The 25,709-nt window shown below is 36.5% G+C and overlaps 2 protein-coding genes and 1 long non-coding RNA gene across 5 annotated transcripts; all 3 read right to left on the bottom strand.

Moving 5' to 3' along the window:
• Window positions 1–179: 179 nt before the first annotated feature.
• Window positions 180–1,908, bottom strand: LOC143460411 (uncharacterized). Its single transcript, XR_013117875.1, has 2 exons — window positions 1,815–1,908; window positions 180–656 (listed from the first exon to the last, which is right to left on the bottom strand). It is a non-coding gene; the product is annotated as an uncharacterized LOC143460411 (long non-coding RNA).
• Window positions 1,909–11,462: 9,554 nt separating this feature from the next.
• Window positions 11,463–13,890, bottom strand: LOC143460077 (kelch-like protein 21). 2 transcript variants are annotated; one of them, XM_076957449.1, is made up of 4 exons: window positions 13,497–13,890; window positions 13,261–13,315; window positions 12,095–12,218; window positions 11,463–12,015 (listed from the first exon to the last, which is right to left on the bottom strand). In XM_076957449.1, exons 2-4 carry the CDS (start codon window positions 13,308–13,310, stop codon window positions 11,839–11,841), a joined length of 351 nt encoding a protein of 116 aa, XP_076813564.1. In that variant the 5' UTR covers window positions 13,311–13,315; window positions 13,497–13,890; the 3' UTR covers window positions 11,463–11,838. The 2 variants fall into 2 exon arrangements, with proteins under 2 accessions (XP_076813564.1, XP_076813563.1); XM_076957448.1 differs by lacking the exon at window positions 13,497–13,890 and having other exon boundaries at window positions 13,261–13,427.
• Window positions 13,891–17,405: 3,515 nt separating this feature from the next.
• LOC143459973 (protein stum homolog) lies at window positions 17,406–19,396 on the bottom strand. Of its 2 annotated transcripts, none has more exons than XM_076957302.1 (4): window positions 19,233–19,396; window positions 18,762–18,942; window positions 18,327–18,509; window positions 17,406–17,772 (listed from the first exon to the last, which is right to left on the bottom strand). In XM_076957302.1, the coding sequence occupies exons 1-4, from the start codon at window positions 19,287–19,289 to the stop codon at window positions 17,636–17,638; spliced, it is 558 nt and encodes a 185-aa protein (XP_076813417.1). In that variant the 5' UTR covers window positions 19,290–19,396; the 3' UTR covers window positions 17,406–17,635. The 2 variants fall into 2 exon arrangements, with proteins under 2 accessions (XP_076813417.1, XP_076813416.1); XM_076957301.1 differs by having other exon boundaries at window positions 17,407–17,772; window positions 18,762–18,945; window positions 19,233–19,395.
• Window positions 19,397–25,709: the final 6,313 nt, after the last annotated feature.

Raw genomic sequence — 25,709 nt, 5'->3', positions numbered from 1 at the left:
TTAAGATGTGAAAAATAAAGAAAAAATTTGAAACTGACGGAAACGATGTAAAAGAATTCCAAAGCACAAAACATCAAATTTGAAAATGATCGCTCTTATGACGTCAAAATGAAATGCCAAATGATTACTTACAAAAATTAGCAAATAAAATGTCATAACCTTGAAACTCAAACACTAAATTCGAGCAACTTAGGCTTTATTAAAAACAGAATTGAACAGACCTAAAACAAATAGAATCAGTTAGGCGAAACGTGACAGCTATATAACATTTATATATGCGAACTTATAGTATTAAGCAGCCGACCCACCGACACTGCGCTTGCTACTGAACTGACGTTCTACAGTTCTATTTAAGGCGGCGAAGCAATTAAGGCGTGAGGGAAGGCGTATACAATTAAGGCGTGAGGCAAGGCGTAAACAAAGGAATGTTAATACATTGGAATGTCACCACATAAAACATTGAAGATAAAAAATATTTCGATGAATCACGAAATAATTTAAATGAACTGTCAAACACATCCAGATAAACAAATCAAAATCCAACAAAACTTCAGATGGAAAGGACGCAAGGGTACCGTCGTACTCTGTCCATGTTGGTTGATAATTGCCATTTGTTGGTGGTTGGATCATAGAACTCAACTATTTTGCCATCACACCTATAAAATATATAAAGTAAACTGTTAAACAAAAAATGTTGGCAAATGATAGATAAGTTCATCAAAATAATTACTGTACCTGGTTGTATATAAGTTAATTATTGGAAAGCATGTTATCCAGAATATATTAACCATAATAAACAGAAAATCGAACCAAAAACGATTTTTATCGCGTTATTTGAAATACTCTGGAACTGAGATTAAGTTAGAAATCAACTTGGTTATAAACTGCTGTAGCAAATCTTCTCGAATCTTCTGCCGAATCATAGCAGACTGCCAAACCATTCACAATCAGACAGTCACAAGCTACGTCGGCAAAGTAAAACTCCTTCGCTTGTTATGTGAAGATTGTATTTGGCAAGATAATATAATTTTTTTGCTCGATGATGTCATAATGACCTAGAAACATTTAACAATATTGGCTTTGTGACCAATTCAAACATTTCCGAGGTCTGCTATTGCCACTATAAGGCTGTGGCTCCACCGGTAGTAATTTAAAATTATCACTGCATTTTTCGGTAAAGATTTAAAAATTCGTATTGGTACTGGTACGCACTGATCGCTGACAATTTCACTGAGTGACAATTTAAAATTGCTAGTTGTGAAACAGCCGGTGATGATTAAATTGTCATAGAGGTCATTCTCATATACCGAAAGTACATTTCTCTATCTCCAATAGCGAGTTCTTCAATAAGCTTGTAGCTGTTGATATCTTTTTTCTTAAACGCATTTCTAACCCACACTCTGTGCTTTCTTTGTCCATATGTCAGAGCAACGGCTATTAACGCTAAACATTCTTCCTCGCTGCTTGAAGAACTGTCACTCTCCGTGTGTCCAACTACGATTGATCTATTCTGCATGCTGGAGTGCTGTTGCAAATTTTTTTTAAATCAACCTCTTCAGAGCTAACAATTGACAATTATAGTCATCACTTTTTATGTGATAATTATTTTTGTGATGAAATGAAATGTTTTTAATTGATTTCCCAAAACTCATCATGACTTTCACCTTCATCTAGTCTAGTGGTTCATGGACCCCAGGTTGGCAATCACTGCATCAGATATTTAGCTCTTAGTAAAAGTACATTTATGATATCATAATATATAAATTAAACAATATGGTTACGTATAATAATTAAGAATACATACAAATACTCACCCTCCAAACACCCAAATAAGGCCATCCACTACACAAGCTGATCCATCATATCGTTCCTCATTCATAGATGGAACATCACTCCAAGTTTTTGTGCCCAGGCTGTATTTTTCAACAGAAGAAAGACCATATCCACCTGATTTAATTCATTTAAAGAACATGACAATTCATAAATCTCCTTAAACATTTGAAAGATATTTGCACTTACAGCAAGACTCACCTATCGCGTATATTTCGTTGTTTAATACAACAGCAGATAATCCAGATCTGAGTGTTTTCATCGGTGGAATATATTCCCACTTTCCATTTCGTGGATCATAACATTCTGCTGTGTTTGTTGCACAGTTGCTAACCCTTCCTCCAAGCGCATAAAGCAAACCTTTCAAAATAAACCATCCATCAATCAATCACGTCATTTGTGCTTGAAATTCGAGCATTATTACTCCAGCACTTTATGAAGGAAAAGTCAAATCCTTCGCAGTGGTGAAATTTTCTTTGACCATTTCTCGTTGCTTCTTTTATCTTCTGCTGATTTTTATAAATTTGTTTCAAAATGCACGGAATACAATTCCAGGCGCCAAAATTAGAAATTGTTGGAAAGCATATGATATGTGTGACGTCACACAGATTGTTATTTCAAATCATGGAACATTTAATACGTGACCAACAACTTGATCTTCTATTCTCTGCGCTGAGTTTTCCATCGATTAATATTAAACTCTTGGACAAAAAATACCATAATTGCTCCAGCACAAAATACCACATCGTTTGTTTCTGCGCTTTTTTGTGACACGTATTCAACCTTTTTACATGAGTAAGGCTAAGTGAGTCGAGTCAAGTCAGCGACGCGAGTCTCGTGCGAGTAAATATTTCTACTCATTTTGATATTTATTGACATGTGTTAATTCCTGGTAAGCTGAAAAGTTTTTCAATGTTCAGCAACAATACTGGACCATCGACTGGGTTTCACATGAAATAAATTTCTGAAATTTTTAAACGGTACGTTTTTTTCTCAAGAAAGCGACCAGACAGACGTGGAAATCGCTTTGATTTTTCTATTTCTTTAATTTCAATTTAATTTCTTTAATTTCAATTTCAAATCCAGAGTTAATTCCTAGTAAACTGGAAAATTTTTCAAAACTAAGCAACGATACTGGACCATTGTCTGGACCTGAAGTAAAATAAATTTCTAAAATTCCTAAACGGCAAAATTTTTTCTCGAGAAAGCGACCAGACTGACGCGGAAATCATTTTGATTTTTCACTTTTTTAAACGAGAGAAAAAAGTAGTTTCCAATTCGAGACGAAATTTCAAAAACCGGGTTCCGGGTATAAGTGATGGACCCGGTATTTGAGTTTTGAGAAAAACGAACTTTTTGCGAAAATTAACTCAAAATTAAGGTAAAATCAACATCATTGCAATACAGTGAAATTTGCATAATTCGTTTTCGTTTAAATTATTAACTCAATTTTGTCGATCCTGACAAAATTGAGAATATTTTCAAAGTTTCTGGTTCGCTTAATTCGGTTTTGGCAAATTCGATTAGTTCGGCAATATTCTTTTACTCCAAAAATCATTTTGGTTGTCAAATTTTGTCATGAACTATGTGTAAACCTCAGCATAAAGACTCAACGACATGAGAGAACTTACGCGATCAACGCATTTTAATTGTATGAATGTGTGAGTTTGTATAATAAATGTAATTTAAATATTTAGTTGATGGATTTTTTATGTTTTATGTAAGCCCTAGAGAGAATGCACTGTGTGCAGCAGTGTGTTATTACTTGTTTGCATATTTCGCAATTCATAACTTATAGTCTACCTGATCATGTGAGCTCAAGCTTGCGAAAGCTCGTGTTAAGTAAATGAAAGGTCTGAAGCAAGTTATATTCTGCTTGTTAATCAAGTTTACAAAGTTTCTTTATTTTCCTGCTGATGACTCAATGCAAACTAATACCCAGGTTGCCAGTAAAATTATTGCACAAACTAACTATTGTGATGAAATAATTACCAAATATCAAACAATAAATTGCGTAAATAGTATACAGCGACGCCATTTTGTTTGAAAATTGTGAAGGCCAAAATTTTCCTGGATTCTTCCAAAAATCCGAATGTTTACATTTTAAAACCCAACTTTCGAGAAACAGAAAAGGACAGAAAAATCCGGGTTTCGGGTTCGGGAGAGAATTGCGCTCATGGAACGAGTTGAACTCGATTAAAAGCGCTAATAAGTAAAAAGTGTTATTGCCACCAAACTATTTGATGGTGATGATGAACGCCAAGCAGCTATGTTTAGTTAAACGTTTGGAGTATATCCAAGTGTCTGGATTCCTCTGAGGACCATGTGCTAATAAGAACGCATATCAAGGAGTTACAACAAAGATTTGAACACGAATGAGAATAAGAAAATAGCAACCTTGTGCACTTTACTAAGTTATAAAATGGACCTGTGACGTAACAATGAACGATATCAAGTAAAATATACGAATAAAGACGCAAGAATCTGCTTCACGTATACTGCGGTCCACTGGCAGGTGCCGGCATGGTTTTATCAATGTGGAAACGAACGATTGGTGATTGGCATCTCTCAATTTACTTCGACAACTTTGACAAAAGTTTACTTCAAACATCAAAATAATAAACTCACCTCGTGCACTGACCAATCTATGGTAAGTTCGCCTGTTATTCATTTTTCTTATTGAAGACCATTTCTTCTCTTCAGGATCGTAACTTTCACATGATGATAGATGACCAGTGTCATTAAAACCACCGGCACAATAAACAAGACCTACAAGTCATCAGGTGAATATTAGTAGAAGGTTCTTAATACTCTATTTATCTATTAATCAGTTATGGCAAGTGTGCCGGAAACAAAACTCTTCAGCATGTGATTCTATCAAATTTCCTATGACATTTACAACAAATTAAACGATAAGCAATTACAGTTACAGTTGGACACACATTTAACAACGCAAATACGACGATGCAACATACGAATGCGATTGGTGTCCTGAAACGAGCCGGAGTGAAAATGTTTTTAATCGCCAAAAAGAGCGGGAACGTGAGCGGCAAAACGAGTTCTTTTCTTTATAAAAGAAATAACACAAATAACGGTTTTTTTTCATTGATGAGCGAGAGCGTGAGCGACAAGAGAGGTTGCCCAACATCACTGTCTATAACTTGCATGAACTTGAACTTGCACGTCATAATAACTTACCATTCAATAAAGCTGATGCAAATACACCTCGCTTTTCTCCCATAGAAGGCAAGTTGTTATCCCACTTTGGATTCTCATCATTCAAGTTCAACATCTCAACAGAGTTGTGGTAAGGACCAAGCCGTGGCCAACCACCCATCAATAAAATTTGTTGATTGTAATTTATAGCAGATGGAAATCCCCGAGCAATGTTTGTATCCTGTATGATGAAACATCATTGCATAAAGTCAACATCAACTGAAGTGAATTTACTAACAATATCAACTAATTACTGGATATGATGTTATCAATGGAGATGGCCTGGCCAGACTTACGTACAAAAACTATCTGCAGGTAACAATACAATATGAATAAATTATGGCCCATGGACATGGTCAATAAAGTTTTGTGGTTGAGAGGATTGTACAGTGGCACATAACAACACAGGTATAAACTTTCTGCAGGCGACAATTCATCACAATCGATTCGATCGAGAAACAACAATCCACGGAATTCCACGACCGCAAGGAATGTTTGTTAGCTCATAACTTTAACATTCACTCTTCTTAGCAGCTTGTCAATTCAAAATGATTTTTGTGCTTTGAACATAAAATGGTTATTCGCGATAATTAAAACACTTTAAAGTGGCAATATATTGTTGCTTCTCCGTCAATTCTATTGTTACGTAGTTTTACGCTTGATTTGTCATTCCGCAGTCTTGTCTGCCTCCGAATGAAAGCGCTTGTCGATTTTGCTGCGCCTTGTCTATTGCTACAATGAGTGATGATGAGATTCTACCGATACCGGTACGGCTGCGTAGACGTGCCTAGTTTTTATCGTTTTTGAAATACAACCCTATAGTTAACTGCATGTTTCTTCGAACCAGCAATAGGAAAAGGCTGGTAACACTATTTTGTCCAAATTAAATTAACACTCCCGTAAAGAGGTAAAATTTGAACGTGCATGAGCAACTCGCCGGGCAACAAACGTCATTTCCTTTATTTTTAACAATAGACAATGTGACAAAACAATGATCTTAAACTTTGCTCCATTACTTACAAAGGCAAGAGCAAGACCAGCAGTCTTGATAGAATTTTGCTTTTTCTGATTGCATTTGGTGGTTTCCAATGCTGTGTTTTTCAACAAAAACCTGAGTGTGTGTTATGAAGGCAAAGCACGTTATTAAAAGTAGACAGTTACGTCAAGTGAAAATTTTCTGGTAAATTCGAAATAACACCGTATAAGGATGAACTTGAGTTAGCGTAACAACAAATTTATGCCTGTCTCATTGTTATATGTTTAAACCAGCTTTGCCGGTCCGCGCAACAATTAGTTTGCATGAAACAGGTCCGTGGTATAAAAATATTGGAAACCGCTGATCTAGTGCAAGTAGCAATATAGATTTGTCTCAACACAATCGTTTCACTTGGACACTTTTCTTTTAAATTCGATCATTCTCGCCGCTTTTCACGTTTTTAATCATTTGCGTAATAACTGTTTTGCTTTAGTTGTTTTATATAATTGCATTAAATAATTGCTTTGATTACTTTGCTCTGCAACCACAACAAATTAAAAAAATATTTCATTTCAAATTTGATCTGTTCATCTCCTGAATAAAAGTTTATCATATTTTTACTTATGAGAGAAATCTGCCCGATCCAATTGTTACTGACAGAACACATAACAATCTTATCTTGAGTTACACTTGGCAAAGAACACACAGACACAGAGGAACAAATTATGCTTTCAACTCATTGCCAAGTGTCACAATACCGTGACAACAAGCATATGTGTATGACATCACAATCACACTTCTTAATTGAAACAAATTCATTACAAAGCAAACATACCGGCATGTTACTCCACTGATTTGTCTTGGTATTGAACTTGACAACACTTTGTGGGCAATACCATCCACCAATCATAAGTATCTCATCAGACTGACCTGGAAAAATATATTCGATTTGTAGTATTTGGTTGAAAGCATTGTTACAACACAGAAAATCAGTTGTTAAATCTACTGCTGCTGTTGCTACTACCACTAGTCGCTTAATCATTACCATCCTGGTCCAATATATTAAATATTATTGGTTCAACAGCTCAATATTGCCATAATTCTGTTTAGCAAAGAGTTAACTTATATTAATGTAAAGCTTATTTCATAGCTTTCATCATAGCCTTATAAATTTATGCACTGTCAAAACATGAAACATTATAGAGGGTTAGTTACAAGCAAATTTTATTTTAAGAAAACCAACATGTACGGAGAAGCCTTGACAACCACTGATAAAAAATGGACGCATGTCAAAACAATAGTGATTAACCGCTCCCTCACCTGGTTTTGCTTTACAAGTTGGAGCACCGGAAAGTCGGGTACTATGACACTTTATCGAACGACACTTTATCGAACGACACTTTATCGAACGACAGCTGATCGAACGACTCTTTATCGAACGACAGTTAATCGAACCGACAGTTGATCGAACGACACTTTATCGAACCGACAGCTGATCGAACGACACTTTATCGAACCGACATTTGATCAAACCGACAGTTGATCGAACGACACTTTATCGAACCGTCAGTTCAAGCAAGATTTTTGCGTGTTTCTCAAACATTGAGACAATAAGCCATTGTGATGTGCGGTCTTTGTAATGGTGTACATTAATGAATTGTGATGTATATATCATAAAGTTGACGATTTATATTTTATATCTATATTTTAGATTTGTATCATAAAGTTGACGATTTCGCATGGCGGCCGGCCCGAAACATATTAATAAGTTATCACAAGAATACGGCCCGCCGTTTCTTATTGAGTTTCAAACTGCAGTGTTAGCTCTGTTTGAAAAAATTGTGGTATTGTTACGCCATAAGTACGTCGTAGTAGTCTATTGTTACGCCATAAAACTGGTGCGAAGGCGGTAGACCAGTATCTCGTACTAAGTACGAGATTGTCTGTACAGTAGACTAGACTAGTCGTTATAGATACAAAGAGTAAGGAATTGAAGGCAAAATTTCATAGCAAGGGGCATATCGCTGCCTGACTTTTACACAAAGTAGCTTCTTGAAAGTGGTCTATTTCAATTCTTGGTTTACAACGGTTCGAGGACTTCCTGGCCACGTTCAGTGACGACGATGCGCAGCAATTGTCTGAATACATTGAATATTTCGAAACAACTTGGATTGGACGTTTGTGTCGCAGGAATCGTCGTCAACCTCTATTTCCTATCCGGTGTTGGAATGTCTTCCACCGGGTTCAAGATGACCTTCCACGAACGAATAATAGCATTGAAGGATGGCACAATGCGTTCAGCAAGCGTGTCTCAATATCCCATCAGACGCTTCGCAGACTCGTCAAAAAAATTAAGCGGGAACAAGGTTCCAACGAAATGTTAATTGAGCAAATGAGTGCTGGAATTGATGGCCCACCTCGGAAGAAACGCTACGACGCTGTCAACCAACGGCTGAAGAGCATAGTCGAAAATTATGACTCAACGAATATTGACATAAAAAGTTATCTTCGAGCAATTGCACACAACTTGTAATTAAATGAATGCGATTGAAATGTGCACTTCGTCAGTTGTCGTGCTTTTAACAGTGCATATCGTCAGTTGTTTCGATAAATTGTGGATCTTTTAACCCTATCCTAACCAGGCTCGCGAGTTTACTAAAAAAACTAGGTGTGGCCAACCCCGCACACACATTTGCAATCGTTAATTACTAGAAAACTATGCGTCGTAGACTGATGAGATTTTTACAGGTTAGTAGAAACATCATCTGGCTTCCTGTATACATCATAATTGTAAAACTAAAGAAAGTGAATTTAGTGTAAATTAGGTATTTCTAAAAGTGACACATTTCTAGAAATTCTTCTTGTTACACCGCGCCCCCGCTGTGAGAAGAGAACGAAAGAGAATAGTTAGTCAAGTTATTGGTGCGTAAATGAGTAAACGAAAACGTTACGCTTCAATGCGGAGAAAGCAAAATTATATAAATATCACAATATCTCAAAAATTACAAAATCCAACTTTATCAAACAAACATGGACAGATAGCTGAACATTTTTTATGAAAAGTCACCAAATTTTAATTTTCTACAGCAAACAATGCAACTGTACGCCACGTTTTGCTATGACTGTGTGCGGGAGAAGCAACAGTCAATTCGATCAACTGTCGCTTTGATCAACTGTCGGTTCGATAAAGTGTCGTTCGATCAACTGTCGTTTCGATCAGCTGTCGTTTCGATCAGCTGTCGTTCGATCAGCTGTCGTTCGATAAACTGTCGTTCGATTAAGTGTCGTTCGATAAAGTGTCTTTCGATCAGGTGTCGCGTCACGGGAAAGTCGAGAAGCGAGTGATTTCACAAGAAGTTGCATGCAATCCGTGGAGTTGCAAACCAGTTTCTAAATAATTAAAATTGAATCATGTTGGTACTTTACATATTACGAAAATGTATTTTGTCACCATGTACGCCTATTTGCAAACAAAACATTTTTAAACTTAAATTTGTCAACATTGACTCATAACATAAAGTAGCAGTGCTACATGTTAACCCTCACACAATTTTTAATTTCTTTCAAAAGTGGACACAAAACTTGGCGTTGCATGATGATGCAAAGAAATAAGCAATCCGTGCAAAACTTCATGCAAGGTACCTCCTTTTGAGCAACTTTTATCAAAAAATCTTTCAACAAATTTTGTAGTTTAATGAGATGAAATAAATCACTGAAGTTTTTTTGTCTTTCATCGAAATCATAAAGTGCCCAAGCAACTGCACTCCTGTATTTTTCCTCATCGATCGAATCCTGAAATTTAATCAAGGCTGGGGTGACATCATAGGTACCTTTATATAAGTCTAAATATATGATATGATGTATAATAAAGCAACGAATGGTCAAAAAATGGTTGAAGAAATGAAACATTGCAGATAGTTTGAACAACGCCATTTAATACTTTGATTTGATGTCTTAACTTAACAGCGAAATTATATTAACTGCTAGCAATATTTGAAAATTTAAATCTCGTAATCTTATTCGAGATAAGAAGAGTCTTGCAAAATCTGGCAACAAACATTCAAAGCCATTCATGCATATATGAGCCAGTCTACGTCATATGCTTTGTCTAAAAACAGACAACTTTAGCAATGCCTCTTCACTTTCAGTTATAAATGGAGCAAAGTGTAATGCACAATTTCTGGAAATGTAACTAATATACCGCCTGTGTAACAATTCTAACATGAAAGTGTGGATTACAATTAGCTTCTTGCAATTACAACATTTCACGCAACGATTTAAGAACAATAAAAATAAAATGTTTAATTTAGATATTGTATAAAAATCATTACGAAACAAAAACATTCCAATTCTAAGTTTACTTCATCACTTTCCAACGTCAGCATATAGCCTTGACATCATCAACACCAAGCTGAAGAAAATCTGCACTTTTTAAAACTGATCCGAGATTTTTAGAAATGAAAGTTTCAGTTGCTTGAACAAGATCACCCATGTTGTATCGATTTGAATAAGATCGAATTTTCAAACAATTTTCTCCATTGAGAGATGCTTTGAAAAATTTCCTGCAGTTTTCCTTCAAACCTTAAAAAATCTTCCAACTTATTTAGGAATAAAACCTGTCATTTAATTATGATACAAAATCTCTTAACAATCACTCATTTCATATGTTTATTCATGCTTCCTGATTTACGTATATTCGATGAATTTATAAAAAACTTGATAATTTTCTCAACATTTTTTTGAAAGGAAATATCTTTATAAACTATTGCATTGTACTTCTATACAAATTAGAAAACATTGATTGCTCATTTAGACAATCCAGTATTAGATCACAAAGCTCATGTGATTACAGTTAAATCCAGTTAACACAACCAAACGCTTATTACATCTAAGTTGCTAGGAACAAATTTTTGTATTCATCCTCCATCATAAAAGCCCCGTTTAATACATACACTTTCGATTCCTCATGGAGGCAAATTATTCTTTATTGTGTTCAAATAATGGCCTATGGTTGTGGTAATGAACAAATTTTTAAATGAACAAGCTGTGTGGGTAAATGGAGCTGTTTACTGAGAAGAAACTATGGCCAATTATGGAACAAATGGTGTGGTAAGATAAACTTTATCCTCGGAAGAAAGAAAATCTTTCCACAACTGTAACCCAGCGATGAGCCCTCGTCGCTTGTGCTCCAGTTACCAAGCTTGCCATTGTCCAAGTTCCAATTGTAAAACTATATTCTTTCATTTCGTTTTCTTGATTTTTATGTCGAATATTTTATTTTATGTCGATTTTTATATATTATTTCCCAAACGCAGAACTGTTCACCAGGACCACTGCACAAGAGCAAGCATTGTTTAATGCCTTGCCAAATAGCATTATAAAGGTAGCGTCACTAGGTATCGAACACAGATCGCATTATGGGCAAGCCCAGAGCCTAAACCGTCCGAATATCAGGAACAGCTACTCATAAACAGACTGTTTCCGCCTACAAGTTGAGTGAATGCTGTACAACACATTGATTGCATTTTGATGCCATAAAGAATCGTTCATTTGCAGTTTTAGGAAAACAAGTTATTACAACCACTGCTTATTACAACCACTGCTTATTACATCCGATTGGTTGTGAGTGATAAATTTTGGAGGTTCTAATTGCATTAACCGAATTCTACTTAAAAATATTTTTAAGAGGATAAAAATCCAAACTTTGCACATTTGCACAGAAGAGTCTACAGTTTAAGTTACTTTTATAAGATAGTCAAAACCAGCAACCTTTATGCACAGCTTTTATATCAATAAATACAACAAGTATCACAGAATCAGCTACAATAATAATAATTACTTATAATCCATAGATATTCTGCTGCTTCCAATACATCATATACATTGTCATGAGTGAGGATTATGCATGAAGTGTATATGAAGTTAATGACCGATGCCATTGTTGGACCACTGACTTCTTCAACACTTCCTTCATTCAAATTACTTTCTCTCATCTACCGTATAAAGAAAAAAAAGTAAATACTTAAACGTTTTTATGAAATAGTAAATTATTAAGAATTTAACCCATTTCACCTTTGTAGTGAACATTTTCTTGAAATATTCTGAGAATGAACCAACCACACATTTGTGAACAGGGAATTGTTTTCCTCCAGCTTTTATTGTGAAATCACAGAAGTCCTTTGTGGTTTTTCTTTCCCTTTGTGACATAAAGATCATGAAACACAAAACAATTTTTACTTTTGGAAACCAATGTAGAAAAATTGTGACAGATATCAACCATTACAGTAATCACAATCAATGACATATTAGCACTTCATCACATTACAGTAGAGTAGAGACTTTGTTATAGTAGGCAGTGTGTAGTGATCATAGGCATAAGATTTAAAATCCTGGATCTGCTTAAGTCTATGAGTAGCCATCTGAAAATTTCCTAAACGTAGGATTCGTATAAGCCAGCCACCCGAACCATAGTCAAGCAACCACTTGGTCGTGCTTTCATTCGAAAATCGCAGGCCAATGTATTCCACAGGGATTGATATGGGGAAGCAGACATCCAGTCACAGTACGTAAAGCGCCGTTTATGACGCTTGTCGATTTGGTGAGTGTGTGTACTGCCACACCAGACAGGTTCTTAGTTCTCAGCGGCGGAGTAGAATAGAACCCGAGCTGATGTACAGATCGTAGTAGCCACGCCTGAGATCACTAGTTGTCCTATCAAAGGAAGCATGGGATGTAAGTTTCTTGTGTAACGACTCTAAGTGTCGGCGATAGGTGAGCAATCCGTCCAATGTTACTCCAAGGTAGTTGGAAGCATGACAGAAGGACACAGGCTTGCTTTTGATGTTAATTAACGAAATGTGCAGGCATTTGGTTTCGGATGCACAGGTATGGGGTGGTCAAGGGATGCACAGAGATGGGTTCCTTTATGTTCACAGAAGTTAAAGGGAGGGGTTCCAGGATCGATCCTTGTGGTGGGCGCAATTTCTTACCCATCAAAATTTGCTTCGTTGACGGTAAACGATGGTAAAGGTAACAAACAATGCACAAAACACACAATACTACTAACGTTACTGTCAAATTGTACATATCAGTTTTTTTTACATTTTGTCATACGTATATACGTGTTTTTACCTACTTATCATATCAGCAATAATTATGATGTTTAAAAATGACATTTTTATGAGAAAAGTATCAAATATACTTGTACAAATGAGCTTTTCTTAAAATTAACTACTTACTCATTCAAATTGCTGAGTATTTCAGTGGCGTGATTGTTGCTGAATTCCATCTTTTCTAGTTTAATGTAAGAAACAAATAATAATTTAACTGAACCCAAAACTTTTTGTTTAAAATTCTGCAACCGTTTAAAACATAGTTTAGTCATAAAACTCAACCATTATCTACCACACTATCTAGCAATTATCATCAGGTACAAATAACAATAAGGTTGTAATAGAAAATTGGTATATCGCACCTGAACTTGAGAGTTTAACCCACTTCACTACAATAAGTACTTGTTGAAATGCTTATTGCGAGTGATAATATATGAATCTCATGAGGTCGTTGTCTACTTTTCTCACCCACAGATTTAATTGTTCACCTTGACGGCTTATTGTCTGATGACAGGCTTCAATTAACAGTGATCAATATTATAATGACTTGTTTCCACTGCTATATTACAGGACCAAAGTCCTTGCTACCTTTTGAAGATGACAATAAAGTTGTCTATCTTAACACTGAACTTATTCAAATATAATTCATCAATGGTTACACATGAATGACAACTGAATATACTGATTAAATTGAAGTTTCTTTGAACAATTACATTTAGACAAAACATTGGCAGAGCAACAGCGTAAAGATGTCCATATTATATGGTTGATCTTAGTAGAATGAATGCATTGAACAACTGTGCATAACTCACGCAAGATAGCCAGGCGCGATATTTATGTCACGACTTAAAACTGAAAACAGAAAAGTATTGGTACGCATATAATATATCCTTAATATAATATCCCCTTATTATAATATCTACTTATTATCACATCACCTCCCCCCAAGGAAATTGCTTAAATGTAATGAATGCAATTTTATGATCAACATAAATTAAACAACATAAATAAATCAACAAAATCAACATAAATAAAAAGAAATTCGCCATAGGCAATAATTGACACCAAGGCAGTGATAACAATAATCGATATAATACGGTTTTGTACAAGTCAAATAACTACAAATGTTAAAATATAGTATAATACAATCCATACTGGCAATACATTTGCAATAATGTGGTAACATGTATTCTTAGAATATATGAAGCAAATTAGGTTACAAAGCAGTACAATGATGGCATTTATGAAAGCTCAGGGTTTAACTTTTGACAAGCTTCATTATCTCCTTGTTCAGACACATTTTGATTATCGTTATTTGAGTCAGAGTTGCTAGCATGTGCTATGACAGATCTGTTACGAAGAGCATATGTTTTGGCACGAATGATAGATATAAGCATAGGCAATGTTAACTTTAAAAACCATAAAGTGAAAATTATGCTCCAAATGTAGATCAAAATTAAGAGAATAAAAAAATATTCCACTTAGTATAGGAGAAGTAATACTAGAAATCGTTTATAAGAACACATTGGTTAAGGTGTTGTCTATATTTTGTTGCAGGTATAACATATCTGCTGTATTTTCTGGGTCGGATCTACTTCCAATAAAATGATATAATTGGTCATGCACGAGACGAGTTTGACTGACAGCTTGCAAAATACCCGATAAGTCATCAAAATCATAACCACAAGTTTACAATTAGTCATGGCCTCAATTGCACTGGATATCTGGTCATGTGCATGATCATATAGGGTTGTAGATTTAATTAATATTGCGTTATACCCAGTATGTGTATAACCTTTTGGCCATACATATTTTTGTTCATTGGAATTATGAGTACTCCATGTCATGACATTGGAGCTTATTAAAGGACCATAGCCAGAAGCGCGTTTGGTTCTGACCCAATCTGCACAAGCTTCTACGCTTGGTGCAGGATTAATTAGTGCTGTTTCGTCACAGGTCTTGGCCCCAAAAAAGAAATAAATAGTCTTAAGAGCTGTAGATATAACTGAACATTTATATATGGGTATCATTTTCCTCTTGGGAACAGGGTCATAAATCGTCACTCCACATCGTTGAATTAGTGTTGCATTCTGTCGAACACATTTGTGAGGTTTGGGAATCAGATATTCTCCAGTATGAATGTTGTTATGACACAGCCTTAATTGTAGCCGTGTTGCGGATATACATGAAAAAATAGCAATACTAAAAATACTCAAAAGGATAGATATAGAAGTCATTTTATCGATAACATGCAGGCTTTGTGATCTCACGTCCGGTTCTCGTGATATATCTAGGAACAGGTTCTTCGTCCGTGTTTATGCTTTGTGACAGAGAACGTGAGTCATTAATAAATAAAGGTCTTTTTAATTCACTAATTTGATAGCGTGACTTAACAGTCGCCGAATATGCAGACTAAATCGCAAAACAAACATGTGGTGATCAAATGGCACATTTTTATACCAAATGCGGTGTTGTTTAAGAGCGACAACCAGCGGCAAACCATAAAACACCCAACGGCCGCTATAAAACATATTTCCTTCTTGCAAAGAAAGGAAAGTGGTAAAATAAAATATGCCGTTGGAAAACATAAAACACTCAAAATCAATCAAGTTCTTTTCCTCTTTCTCTTTCTGGGCTAGAAATAACTGAAATGAAATAACGGTGTGAGCGTCGGAGTTGACGTCATTTCCCCTAAACGACCATTATAATTGTTGTGTAACAAAACAAAATTCCAACAGCAGAAAGTATCATGCTTCGTGTAAGGGAATCAAGGCCTAATATTACAACCAGCGGAAACGTGCAGATGCACAAAACCAAGCTGCAAAATATTACCAAAGGCTCTAACCGTGCACGATTGATCGAGATGCAACTGCAAGTTGAGATGGCGAAGTCGAGGAACAAGTGCACGGTAAGGGACTTTGCCAAAATTCTTTTTGCGGTATTTTGGTTTTTCTTGCTGTTTGTCGTTGACAAGTTAAGAAGAAAAAACAAAACTATACACAGAGAAGATGGCAGCAGAAGCACAACCGAAAAACTAAGAGGTGTCCAAATAGCGACAATGTTCTCTGTGGGTTAGCCACCTCTGGTAAAAATTCCTGTTGTTTGAGGATGTATCGCGGTGTTCGTTGTCATCAGTATCAAAAGCAACACATGAAGCCTCACGTTCTAAGCTCTTGGGTAATAAGGTAACCGCTCTACATACTCCCCGTTGTATGTCAGCCAGGAAGACTTTTAAAGAGTGACTTTGAAAGAACGAAATTTTTGGCAAGAAATTGAAAAGCCACTGATGATTTATTGGATCGAGCGCAATTTAAAAGTCTATGGAGATAAACAGACACTTCGAATCGCGAGCACGCGCGTTTTCATAAATATCTGGTAACAAGATGGCAGCGTCGTGAATTAACTTGCCAGGCTGGGCATAATGTTGCTCACGGGTATTTTGCCTGATATCGTTTCAACCGGTTTGTCAAGACTTTTGTAAATGTGAATGTTAACATCGCTGTTTGAAAGAGAAATCGGGAATTCTGTAAATCTTCTTTTGCTTTTTTTTATGGATTAGCGTAATTAAGAATTCTTTACTATACAGTAGATTTTGGCGTGTAAGCATTTTTATATCACGCTATTATGATTTATATAAAACCGCCGCCATTTGTGCTCCAGCATTCCTGATAAAATTCTACACTAAGACCATCGGGGCATTTTCCTTCCGAAATGGGCTTAATCAGGTTATAAATTTCACCATCACAAATGTCCGTGTCAAGGGTTTCTCTGCCGTTGTCTGACATCGATGCTGTCAAACAACTCAGGAAGTTGTGTTGGTCGTTAATCGATGTCTGCTGTGGCGAGTACAAATCTTTGGAAATTCGTCGTTTGTAATAATTCAGTGGTTGTGTCGCAAGGCAACTCCTATTTGTATAACTTTTCTTGTTAATTTGCGTGCATTTGCGCGATTCCATAAAACGTTCCAAAAAATTTTTTGTAGTTAAGGCTTGGCTACGTTCCAAATCTTTGCGTTGTTTGCTTACGTTGGTAATCGCTTTAAAGCTGTTTTTGCTTGAAGGTAATTTTCAAAAGTGTCTTCGGATTGTGAAGACAATATTTTGCAAATTGCATCGATGACATTGTAACGCAATACGACGTTATACTGGAAAGCTTAACTGTTTTCTAATGAAGAATATTGCCTCGCCTTGGCGAGGTAGAAAAATAAACTAGACTCATTGCATTGCTCCCAAACAAGGAAATCTTTAGTAAAAGGCGATATTTTATTGCGGAAAAATAGCACAGAAAGAGAAAATATGTACAAGGCAAACTTTTCCAAAATCTACTTGCAAAATACTTCAATTGAACATGTCGGTGATGGTAATGAATTTAAACAAATGACAATAACACAGATCGCGAAATCTTAGTAATGACACATCTGTAAATTGTAAGTAGAGCGTACGTAGCAGGTACGATAAAGGTTGTACATCGCAAGCAATTAATGGTGAAAGTAAGGTCTCATTTACACCGGAGGTTTATTCGGCGGCACGAAGTTGGTGGCAGGTTGGAATGTGGCGAGTGGCCTCGGCTGGCTCATGTGTGGCGCCACTGTTGTTGTAGTTGTCGTGGTAACGGTGCGTTGTCGATTTTTCGCTTCAGCTGCAAACAATAATGACAAGATAAGAAGCGAAATCTGTGGTTACAGGTCGTGCTCATGTGTTCTGGTTATATAAGATGCTGCATTAGTTGTGTCTTCAAAAATGCAACATTATTAAAAAAGCAAATTTGTTCATCGTAATTATTAACTATGAAGCTTGGCGTGGCAAATCTTATAAAGCATCGTGTTAATTCTTGGACAGAGAATAAAGATGAGGCTGATGAGGACAGACTATTTTAGTTCAATTGGAGTTAAATTTTTTAGTTTGTTTCACTTTTCACTTAATGTGTTTTGTACATAAAGCATTCAATGATTTTGACTTACAAAGCTTTAAAGAAACAACAGGCTGGTGCTACCTGCTTAAAAAATGAAACATTGGCTATAAACAAATATGGGAATAACTTTAGAATGATGTGCGATCGACATAGAGTGGCTTTGCCGGTCGATCACGACCGACGCGAACCATAAAGGATTGTGGTTTCATTGAAGTCTGTTAGAGGTGCGAAGTATACAACTATGAGGTCACTCCCTTGAACTTTGGCGATTATTTACTCACTGGCGATCGCTATGAACGCTACTCCCCACATAATGCTCCAAACCCAACCGAGGAAAAAGAAACCAAGTAACAGAAGCTGGGCAATTCCGACCCAGAAGTTTATGCAGAAAGTCCCGAACCTTCCACCCCCGGACTGTCCGACGTTGCCGCAGCAAAGAACGCTGAACCCGGCGATGATGGTGCCTGAAAAAGTGTAAAAATTTTTTTCTCAGGTCAGTTTGTGCGCGAAAATGTTCGCTGTGCAGCAAGTTTTCTGAATAGTTGTTGCGAGATCGAATAAAAACTGCTACAGTGTTACAAATGCCACTAGGAATTGAATCTTAAATCATTGGGCGTACGTTCATACGCACACACTATTGATGTGAAGCAATAAAAATAACATTCTGAGGCTTTAAGTATCGCTACATTTTATCTATGATCAAGGCAATATCTCACCTATTCCAGGTAGTAAAAAATTTACGATGCAAAGAACAATAGCAAGAGCTATCGGTAGTTCTGGAATGGCATTTCTCATCCCATTAGGCTTTTTTTCTGTCGTCACAGTCGTTTGTGTGACGTAGGTCTGTGGTGGAGCTGTTTGTCCGATTTGACTAACTTCGTAACTCGGTGGTTGATTCTGCTGTAGGATTATATTGTCACAAAGTTTTAGTTAAAGTTATATAATAGCATTACATCATGTGTTAATTGAAATGTTTCTTTCAAGGATTGTTCTGCTTCAATTGTTATCACACAGGCTGTGGTCGTAACTCAACTCGTACAATATGGATAAAAAATTTATTCGTATTTTTCTTGTTTGACCAGTCTACAACGAGGTTAGCAAAATAACTTTTCGCTTCCCTTCAACAATAAGAAATGTGCAAATAACCTCGTAACATGCGATTTCCAAATACTCTCAAAATATCTCACCCCATAATTTGGATTTCCGGCCGCATTGTAGGAGAATTGCTGGTTTGACGTCATCATAAATAGCTCGGTCTCTCAAAATATTGAAGAACAAATCACAGAATTGCAAGAAGTTAATTGCACCTAGTGGTCTATGCGCCTGTCACAGTAAAAGCAAGAAGCGTTTGACTGTTGTCCAGTTTAGCGCTGTCGTCAGTGAAGCTCGACGAAGCTGCTGCGGCATAACCATCCAATATAACTTGATGAAACTATTTGCTGTAGTAAGCCTAGAGGAAAATCCAACGCGCAACAACATAGGCCCGTTTTTGTTCTAAAATCTAAATAATCTAGAGTTGAGAAATGTATCCTTTTTATTATATTGTTTCCAATGCTATGACAACGCCCATGCAAACACTTGCTCCATACTTTGTCCATTCAAGTATTCAGTCGCACGTTACAGCTGTTGACTTTAACCAAAATGCTATTGTGACGACATTTTCCATTCATTGTTTATTATTCGTTTAATACGTAATTATTTGCTTCTTGCAAACAAAATTCTTTAACTTTAATCGAACCTCTAAGAATTTATAAAATAACAGATACTTCAAGACTTGATCGTTTGTGCGACGATTCTAATCAAAGAAACCCATGAAATGCTTTTTTAAGGGAAGAGCCTTTAATTATACCTGATACAGCAGTTTACAGTGATATTTATAAGGGTTCTTCACGCTTCAATGGTTGTCGGTTTATTTGTGTGGCAGCGTCTCACCTTAACAATTGAAGCAAGTTTTGCGGAAGAAATAGAACGAAATAGATTTCGTCACTTTTTGGAGGCGAGTTTGAAGTAAGAATCACGGCACCTGAGTTATTTCGACTTATTCCAGAATAATCTGCATTCACCATCACGCGGCCTTTTTCCAATTGTCGCCAACTCACATAATCAGGTTGTTTATATAACACTGCTGCTCTCTGCAACTTCTATGTCCACTTTTGGTCAAAATTTTACTTTTAAAAACATAACCTTACAATTGCAAGTAACAAGAACACAGGGGTAGAAGAAAATACGTCATAATGAAAGAAATACAAAATTGCAACAAATGCTTAACACAGGAACACGCTTGTTACGTCTAACCTCTGAAAGGTTTCCAGGTCACTAACAACCTTAATTTCGTCTCTTTGTGTTCTGCGCTAAATGCGCGATTGGTTTAATACCACCCTCTAACGGTCACTTTTACTAAAACGTTTAACCGCTGAGAGTCGCCCAATCATTATCGTAACAGCCCTGTGACGAAGTAAGTCAGTTTACTGACATTTTTCTGAAAAGAGAGATGATTGGCAATTTATCAAGCTTTTATATGTCGTCAATCTTTTTGTGCTTATGATGACTTGACCTGAATAACAGGATCGGCCCCTAGCAAGCGCAGAGCCCAACGCAAGAACTGATAGCCGGGCCTTTTGCCGATTTTAAATACCTTAACGTAAGAATAGTGTTAACTGGATTCCAGCTCTTTGCAAATAAGCTCCCATCTAAGTTTTGTGATATATTGTCAACAAAACTATCTCTTTCGAGAACAAATTTGAGAAAAAACACTGTGATTTGCTCGAAATAAAAGCTAATTTGTTCTTTTTGTTTCGGCGCTATATAAGCAGGGAGGGGCCCAACGCAGTGGCATCGGTGGTGTTGGGCCCTACTAAACAGTCTAAACGAAATTTAACTAAGAAGGAACGAGGTTGTTATTATCTTTAAACTTTATACCAATGTATAACATATTCCATCTTTCACAATTGACTCACTGTATGTCTCACTGTGTGTCACAGTACACAGGCAGCCCAGTTATAATTCAGGCTTCCTACGATCGTGATGAGCCGCTTGTCGTACCACAATCGAGGATTAGTTGGTGTCTAGTCTGTTAATAAGACAATCTTCCCTATACGCCTAAATCGTGACGTTGGAAAATATCTTTCCACTTCGGTTGGGTGATAATAGCAGTTACCACCAGCAGTAAGTTCTGTAACATGTCTTTCCCCCAAAGACACTGCTGTTGGAGCTTCTCATCACAGCGTTTTAGCATAACCAATTAAATTAGCTTCTACAGACCATGATTTACAACAGCCTCAGCATCAACCGGGTGTTTTCATCGCGACAGCGGAAGATCGACAACAAACCGCTGCTCTCTCTGCTTTGTGACGAGCAATTGTTTTATGAGCAGTTTTCCGTTCTTAGTAACACGTTTAAGGGTATATCAAAATGTGTAGTGTTGTCTTTAACAGTTTGCACTTGGGCCTGCTATGTCACATTCGCAGATTGGTTGTTTTCTGAGCTGATGACTAGTCATGACAAGGCTTATTGACACTTCAATGTCTCGTAATTATTATAAACTAAAAGTCTTCACTGGCGATCGCTATGAAGGCTGCTCTCCACATAATGCTCCAAATCTAACCGAAGAAAGAAAGCCCGAATCTTCCGCCCCCCGGACTGCCCGATATTGCCACAGCAAAGAACGCTGAACCCATAATCGCATTTTACACACTGTCAAGTTCAGTGTCTGTTGTTGTTTGAAATTGGAGAAATGCTAGTTTTTTGCATAATTATCTATGTGACAACAAATATTTAGGCCTACAGCAGTGTTTTTGGAAATTTGTAATCTTTAGAAATTTATGCGTTTTAATTTATTAGTTGCGTAAGCAGATAATCTCTAATTATCCCTTAAAACCAAAATAAAAATTACTTTTTATTCCAGCTACTAGAGGAAAAGACTATTTTAAATAAAAGTGCGACCCAGCGGTTTCACCCGGTTACTTTCATCTGGCCATCCTCTAAAGAACGTTGCACACGCCTGCTCTGTTGTAAGTTGTGTCGACATTAAAAAATTGAAATTACATTGCACCACATCTATTTTAAATACCACATAAAAATTAAGTTACAATAACCTCAACTTAACCCTAACAATGTTTTCCAGGCATCAACACCCAATAGCAACCAGCAAAATCAATTTTTTAACGAGTAAACGTCACAGTTAGATGTAGGCTATGCTTTTAAAAGAATCAGAAGCACTCAATAGTGACAAAACGGCCGTGAGCATTCTACTGTTAGATTTCTATCTAACCCCAGATTAATGTAGTGAAAACAATTCTGTTTACAAACAATAGCCTACGTCACACGTGTATTTAAATTTCAACAAAATGTATTCTGACGTTACAATCAATTCTAAAATGTTTATTTTGAATGAAAAATTAAATTCATTTTGGTTTTATTGAGTGGGAAAAGGTCGTTTTAAAGTTAACTTCCAAGGAGCGTTAGGTGAAATATTTAAGGAAGTAGCAACATATTTTGAAGATTTAGTGGATAAAAATATCGTTTCGTGTTTAAACAGGTTGACTTCAAAGCTTCGAAATCTGTGTAAACGGCCGCTGCTTTATTTAGATAGCCTGGACTTTTTACAATTATCGACCTACCTGTAGTGAAAGAAGTGTCATCATGAAGTTTTTAACAATTGTTGTGACAATTATTTTCTGGTTCGTTGGTGGAGGTATGTATGCTGAATAACCTGTCTAGGTTGTTAGGCTATGTTTTTGAGATACAAATTTTTCCCTGCATTGTGAAGTAAAAATGGTGCATGTCATGACGCATGACTCACTTGTTGACGCATCAGGTTTTCGATCAAATTATTAGTATTTTTAGTAAGTTTGTACGTTTAATTTTTTTTTGTAAGTAAAGTTTGTAGCCTAATCTTATAAGTTTTTGCCGAACCCAAGAGCAATACCCGAGATTTTGGAGCGGAAACTTTACGTTAAGTCAAGCCGAACATCCACGTCACAGTGTTTCGAATGAATTTAGTATGATAGCCTACCTGTACAGGTAATAAGTAGGACAAGTAAGCAATATGCAAGTTAAAATGAGATACGGTCGTACCCGTAACTGATAAGCTGAGCAGAACCCGCGAAGGCGTAAATAATTACAAATCTACGCGTCCTTGTAGGCTAAATACGGGAGCAATAGTGACCGAGATTGAAAAATATTTTCATTTTTTATGCTTGCTTTCAAGAAAAATGTTTAAAGTGGTCATGTGAACAGACATAATAAAGCAAAAAATACTCCGCCTAAATCTATGTAGGTAGGTCATGTAACCCGCTGTTGAAGGAGATTGGTTTGTCAACAATTATTAAACAATTGCGTTTTTAAATTTTAAAACCTGGGTGTCGAGTTGGGGAAAGTCCAAAATATGAAATACCAGTCGCTTGTACTCACCTAAAATTGCCAGTGCATGTGACTGGGAAGCTAAAAATTTAGCCTAACTTAATAGATTTGTTTACTTTGAAATTCAGCCAGGCAATAGACAATTGATGTTGACGAAACAAATTCGCATAGTTACGGGCATAATATAAAAAACGAACAACATAATCTGCAAAAGTAACAATTTAAGTGTGAAAATGCAGGTATTGTACAATCAGTAAAATACTTATATCTATGCCAGTATCGCCACGTATTTTAGTGCCATTTTGTCATGTTCCTATAAGTTACCCATTGTTGCTGAGACTATCGCACCTTTTTTATTAATTAACTCATAGGGTACTTGTTGCATTCTTTATTGATTACTTGTCTGCTTTTTATTATTTAAACGTGTTCGTTAGGGCGTTTCGACATTCACAATCATTTGGTTAACGTTCGACAGTCGAATATTTTTTTGCCGATTTGCTGATAACAGAAGTTGGAGGTTGATTTTAAATATGTTTGGTTTCTGTGCTGACAGCGAAGAAAATGCAAACCTTGCCCTTATATTACGATCCAGTTCGGTAGCGATGTTGTCTTTCCGTTATTTCCTTTGGTACTTTCAACACAGTCCGGCCACAACCAACTGCGTTTCATCGATTTTGTATTCTATTACATCTCCTTGAATAAGTCGACCCCAGGTTATCACTCAGACCATGTCACTCAACAAATATTTCTAACCCAGAACATTGGGCAGCTTGTCAAAAAGTGCTGTCGATCGCGTAAGTGGATGATATTTGTTTTTATGCTCACGGAAATGAACATAGCTTTTCAATGTCGCTTTCCACCCATAATAATCGGTGTGCTGTATACACGTTGTAGATCCAGATCCATTGCTTGTGTTAGATTTTGCGTGTGCATTCACAAATTCTTATATTTTGTCGGTAGCCGAGTAGTTCCAGCTCTGGCTTCGCAATAAATGTGGCATATTTTTTGTGTTCGATACCCAGTAGTGGCATACTGCTGTAGTGCCTTTGGTCAAGGCAGTAATGACACTTGTTCCTGTTCAGTGAACCTGGTGGACAGCTTTAAACTTGGGTAATACTATAAAAATAATAAAGAAATAAACTAAATGAAAAATCTGTGACAAACATAACTTGCACAAAGGTTAGTTCAGTAGCAGGAGCTTGAGCGATAAGGAATCGTCACCTGGTTTAAGTTGTGCAAAGACTTTCCTCAGACCAAGGATAAACATTACTACAGCTTGTCCTCAATTTTTGCCTAAGTCGTATCTAAAGGGTGGAGCAATGTCAACTAAACTGCCACGTATGGCATATCTAAATGGCAATAGACCCTTTCCGAGTTACGGCTGCTATTTTTTGGATGACAAGATTTCTTCTACTGTCTATATTTAACAATAGAAATTGCTAACCCACTTTGATTCTTTTTTAATTACGAGTGTTCTGTGCATTAACTTGTTAATATTTCGCTCAGGTGAGTACCTGGCATAGGTTACTGATTACAATTACATAATTTTGATATTATCATCTTAATTATGATACTATATGTGCCCGTAATTTTCTTAACCTGCATATCTACCCTCGCTAATGAAAGTAATCTAGTTTTCTCTAATGAAATCTTCGCTCAGTAGAATTTAAAGCTGTCATCTTCCTGTTTTTATTAACCATTAGCAAAAAATAGACGTGTCTAGTGTGTGTTGTTACACTATAACAAGGAGCGTTTTAATCAATAAACGAGGGTGGTAACGTATGCAGTTCATGTCATTGTCACCCATGTTGTCATGGCTGTGTTTGTCAGGGGACAAACACAGTTTGTTTGGCGAAATGGCTGCGTTTGTCAGGAGACTCACGCCGGGATTTATGATTTACGAGGAATACCTCACTTTACGTTTTATTCATGGAACAACAAAAGGAACAAATATATTCCGTGAATTCCAAACTACTCTTCTAGAAACAAATTTAGACCCATCAAAGATGTTTGCTGTTTCAATGGATGGGTGTCCCTCCATGCTTGAAATGGTTCAAGAACTTGTTAATAACTAGCGTAAAGAGGATAATCTTTTGCCTGCTAGATAGCATCATTGCATTTTACACCAAAAAGGTCTTGTTGCTAAGTCCTTGAACCTGTCTAATGTGACAGAAGTAGTAAACAGCTGCATTAAAATGGACTCAAGCAAATGCACTCAACCATCGTAAATTTTAGAAATTTCTTGCTGATTATGGTGACCTGGTCAAGTTCACTGCTGTACGATGGTTAAGCCGCGCCGCATA

The sequence above is a fragment of the Clavelina lepadiformis genome, chromosome 5, assembly GCF_947623445.1.
Source record: "Clavelina lepadiformis chromosome 5, kaClaLepa1.1, whole genome shotgun sequence".
NCBI classification, from domain to species: Eukaryota; Metazoa; Chordata; class Ascidiacea; order Aplousobranchia; family Clavelinidae; genus Clavelina; species Clavelina lepadiformis.
This window is presented reverse-complemented; position numbering and strand designations above follow the sequence as displayed.

Coding starts and splice junctions, on each gene's coding strand:
- LOC143460077 (XM_076957448.1), bottom strand. CDS start 13,406: ATGACTAAACTATGTTTTAAACGGTTGCAGAATTTTAAACAAAAAGTT. Junction 12,219..13,260: donor ATACTCAGCAATTTGAATGA/GTAAGTAGTTAA, acceptor TATGTCACAAAG/GGAAAGAAAAACCACAAAGG. Junction 12,016..12,094: donor AGAAAATGTTCACTACAAAG/GTGAAATGGGTT, acceptor TTTATACGGTAG/ATGAGAGAAAGTAATTTGAA.
- LOC143459973 (XM_076957301.1), bottom strand. CDS start 19,289: ATGATGACGTCAAACCAGCAATTCTCCTACAATGCGGCCGGAAATCCA. Junction 18,510..18,761: donor TTTTTTACTACCTGGAATAG/GTGAGATATTGC, acceptor ACACTTTTTCAG/GCACCATCATCGCCGGGTTC. Junction 17,773..18,326: donor AGCGTTCATAGCGATCGCCA/GTGAGTAAATAA, acceptor TATTGTTTGCAG/CTGAAGCGAAAAATCGACAA.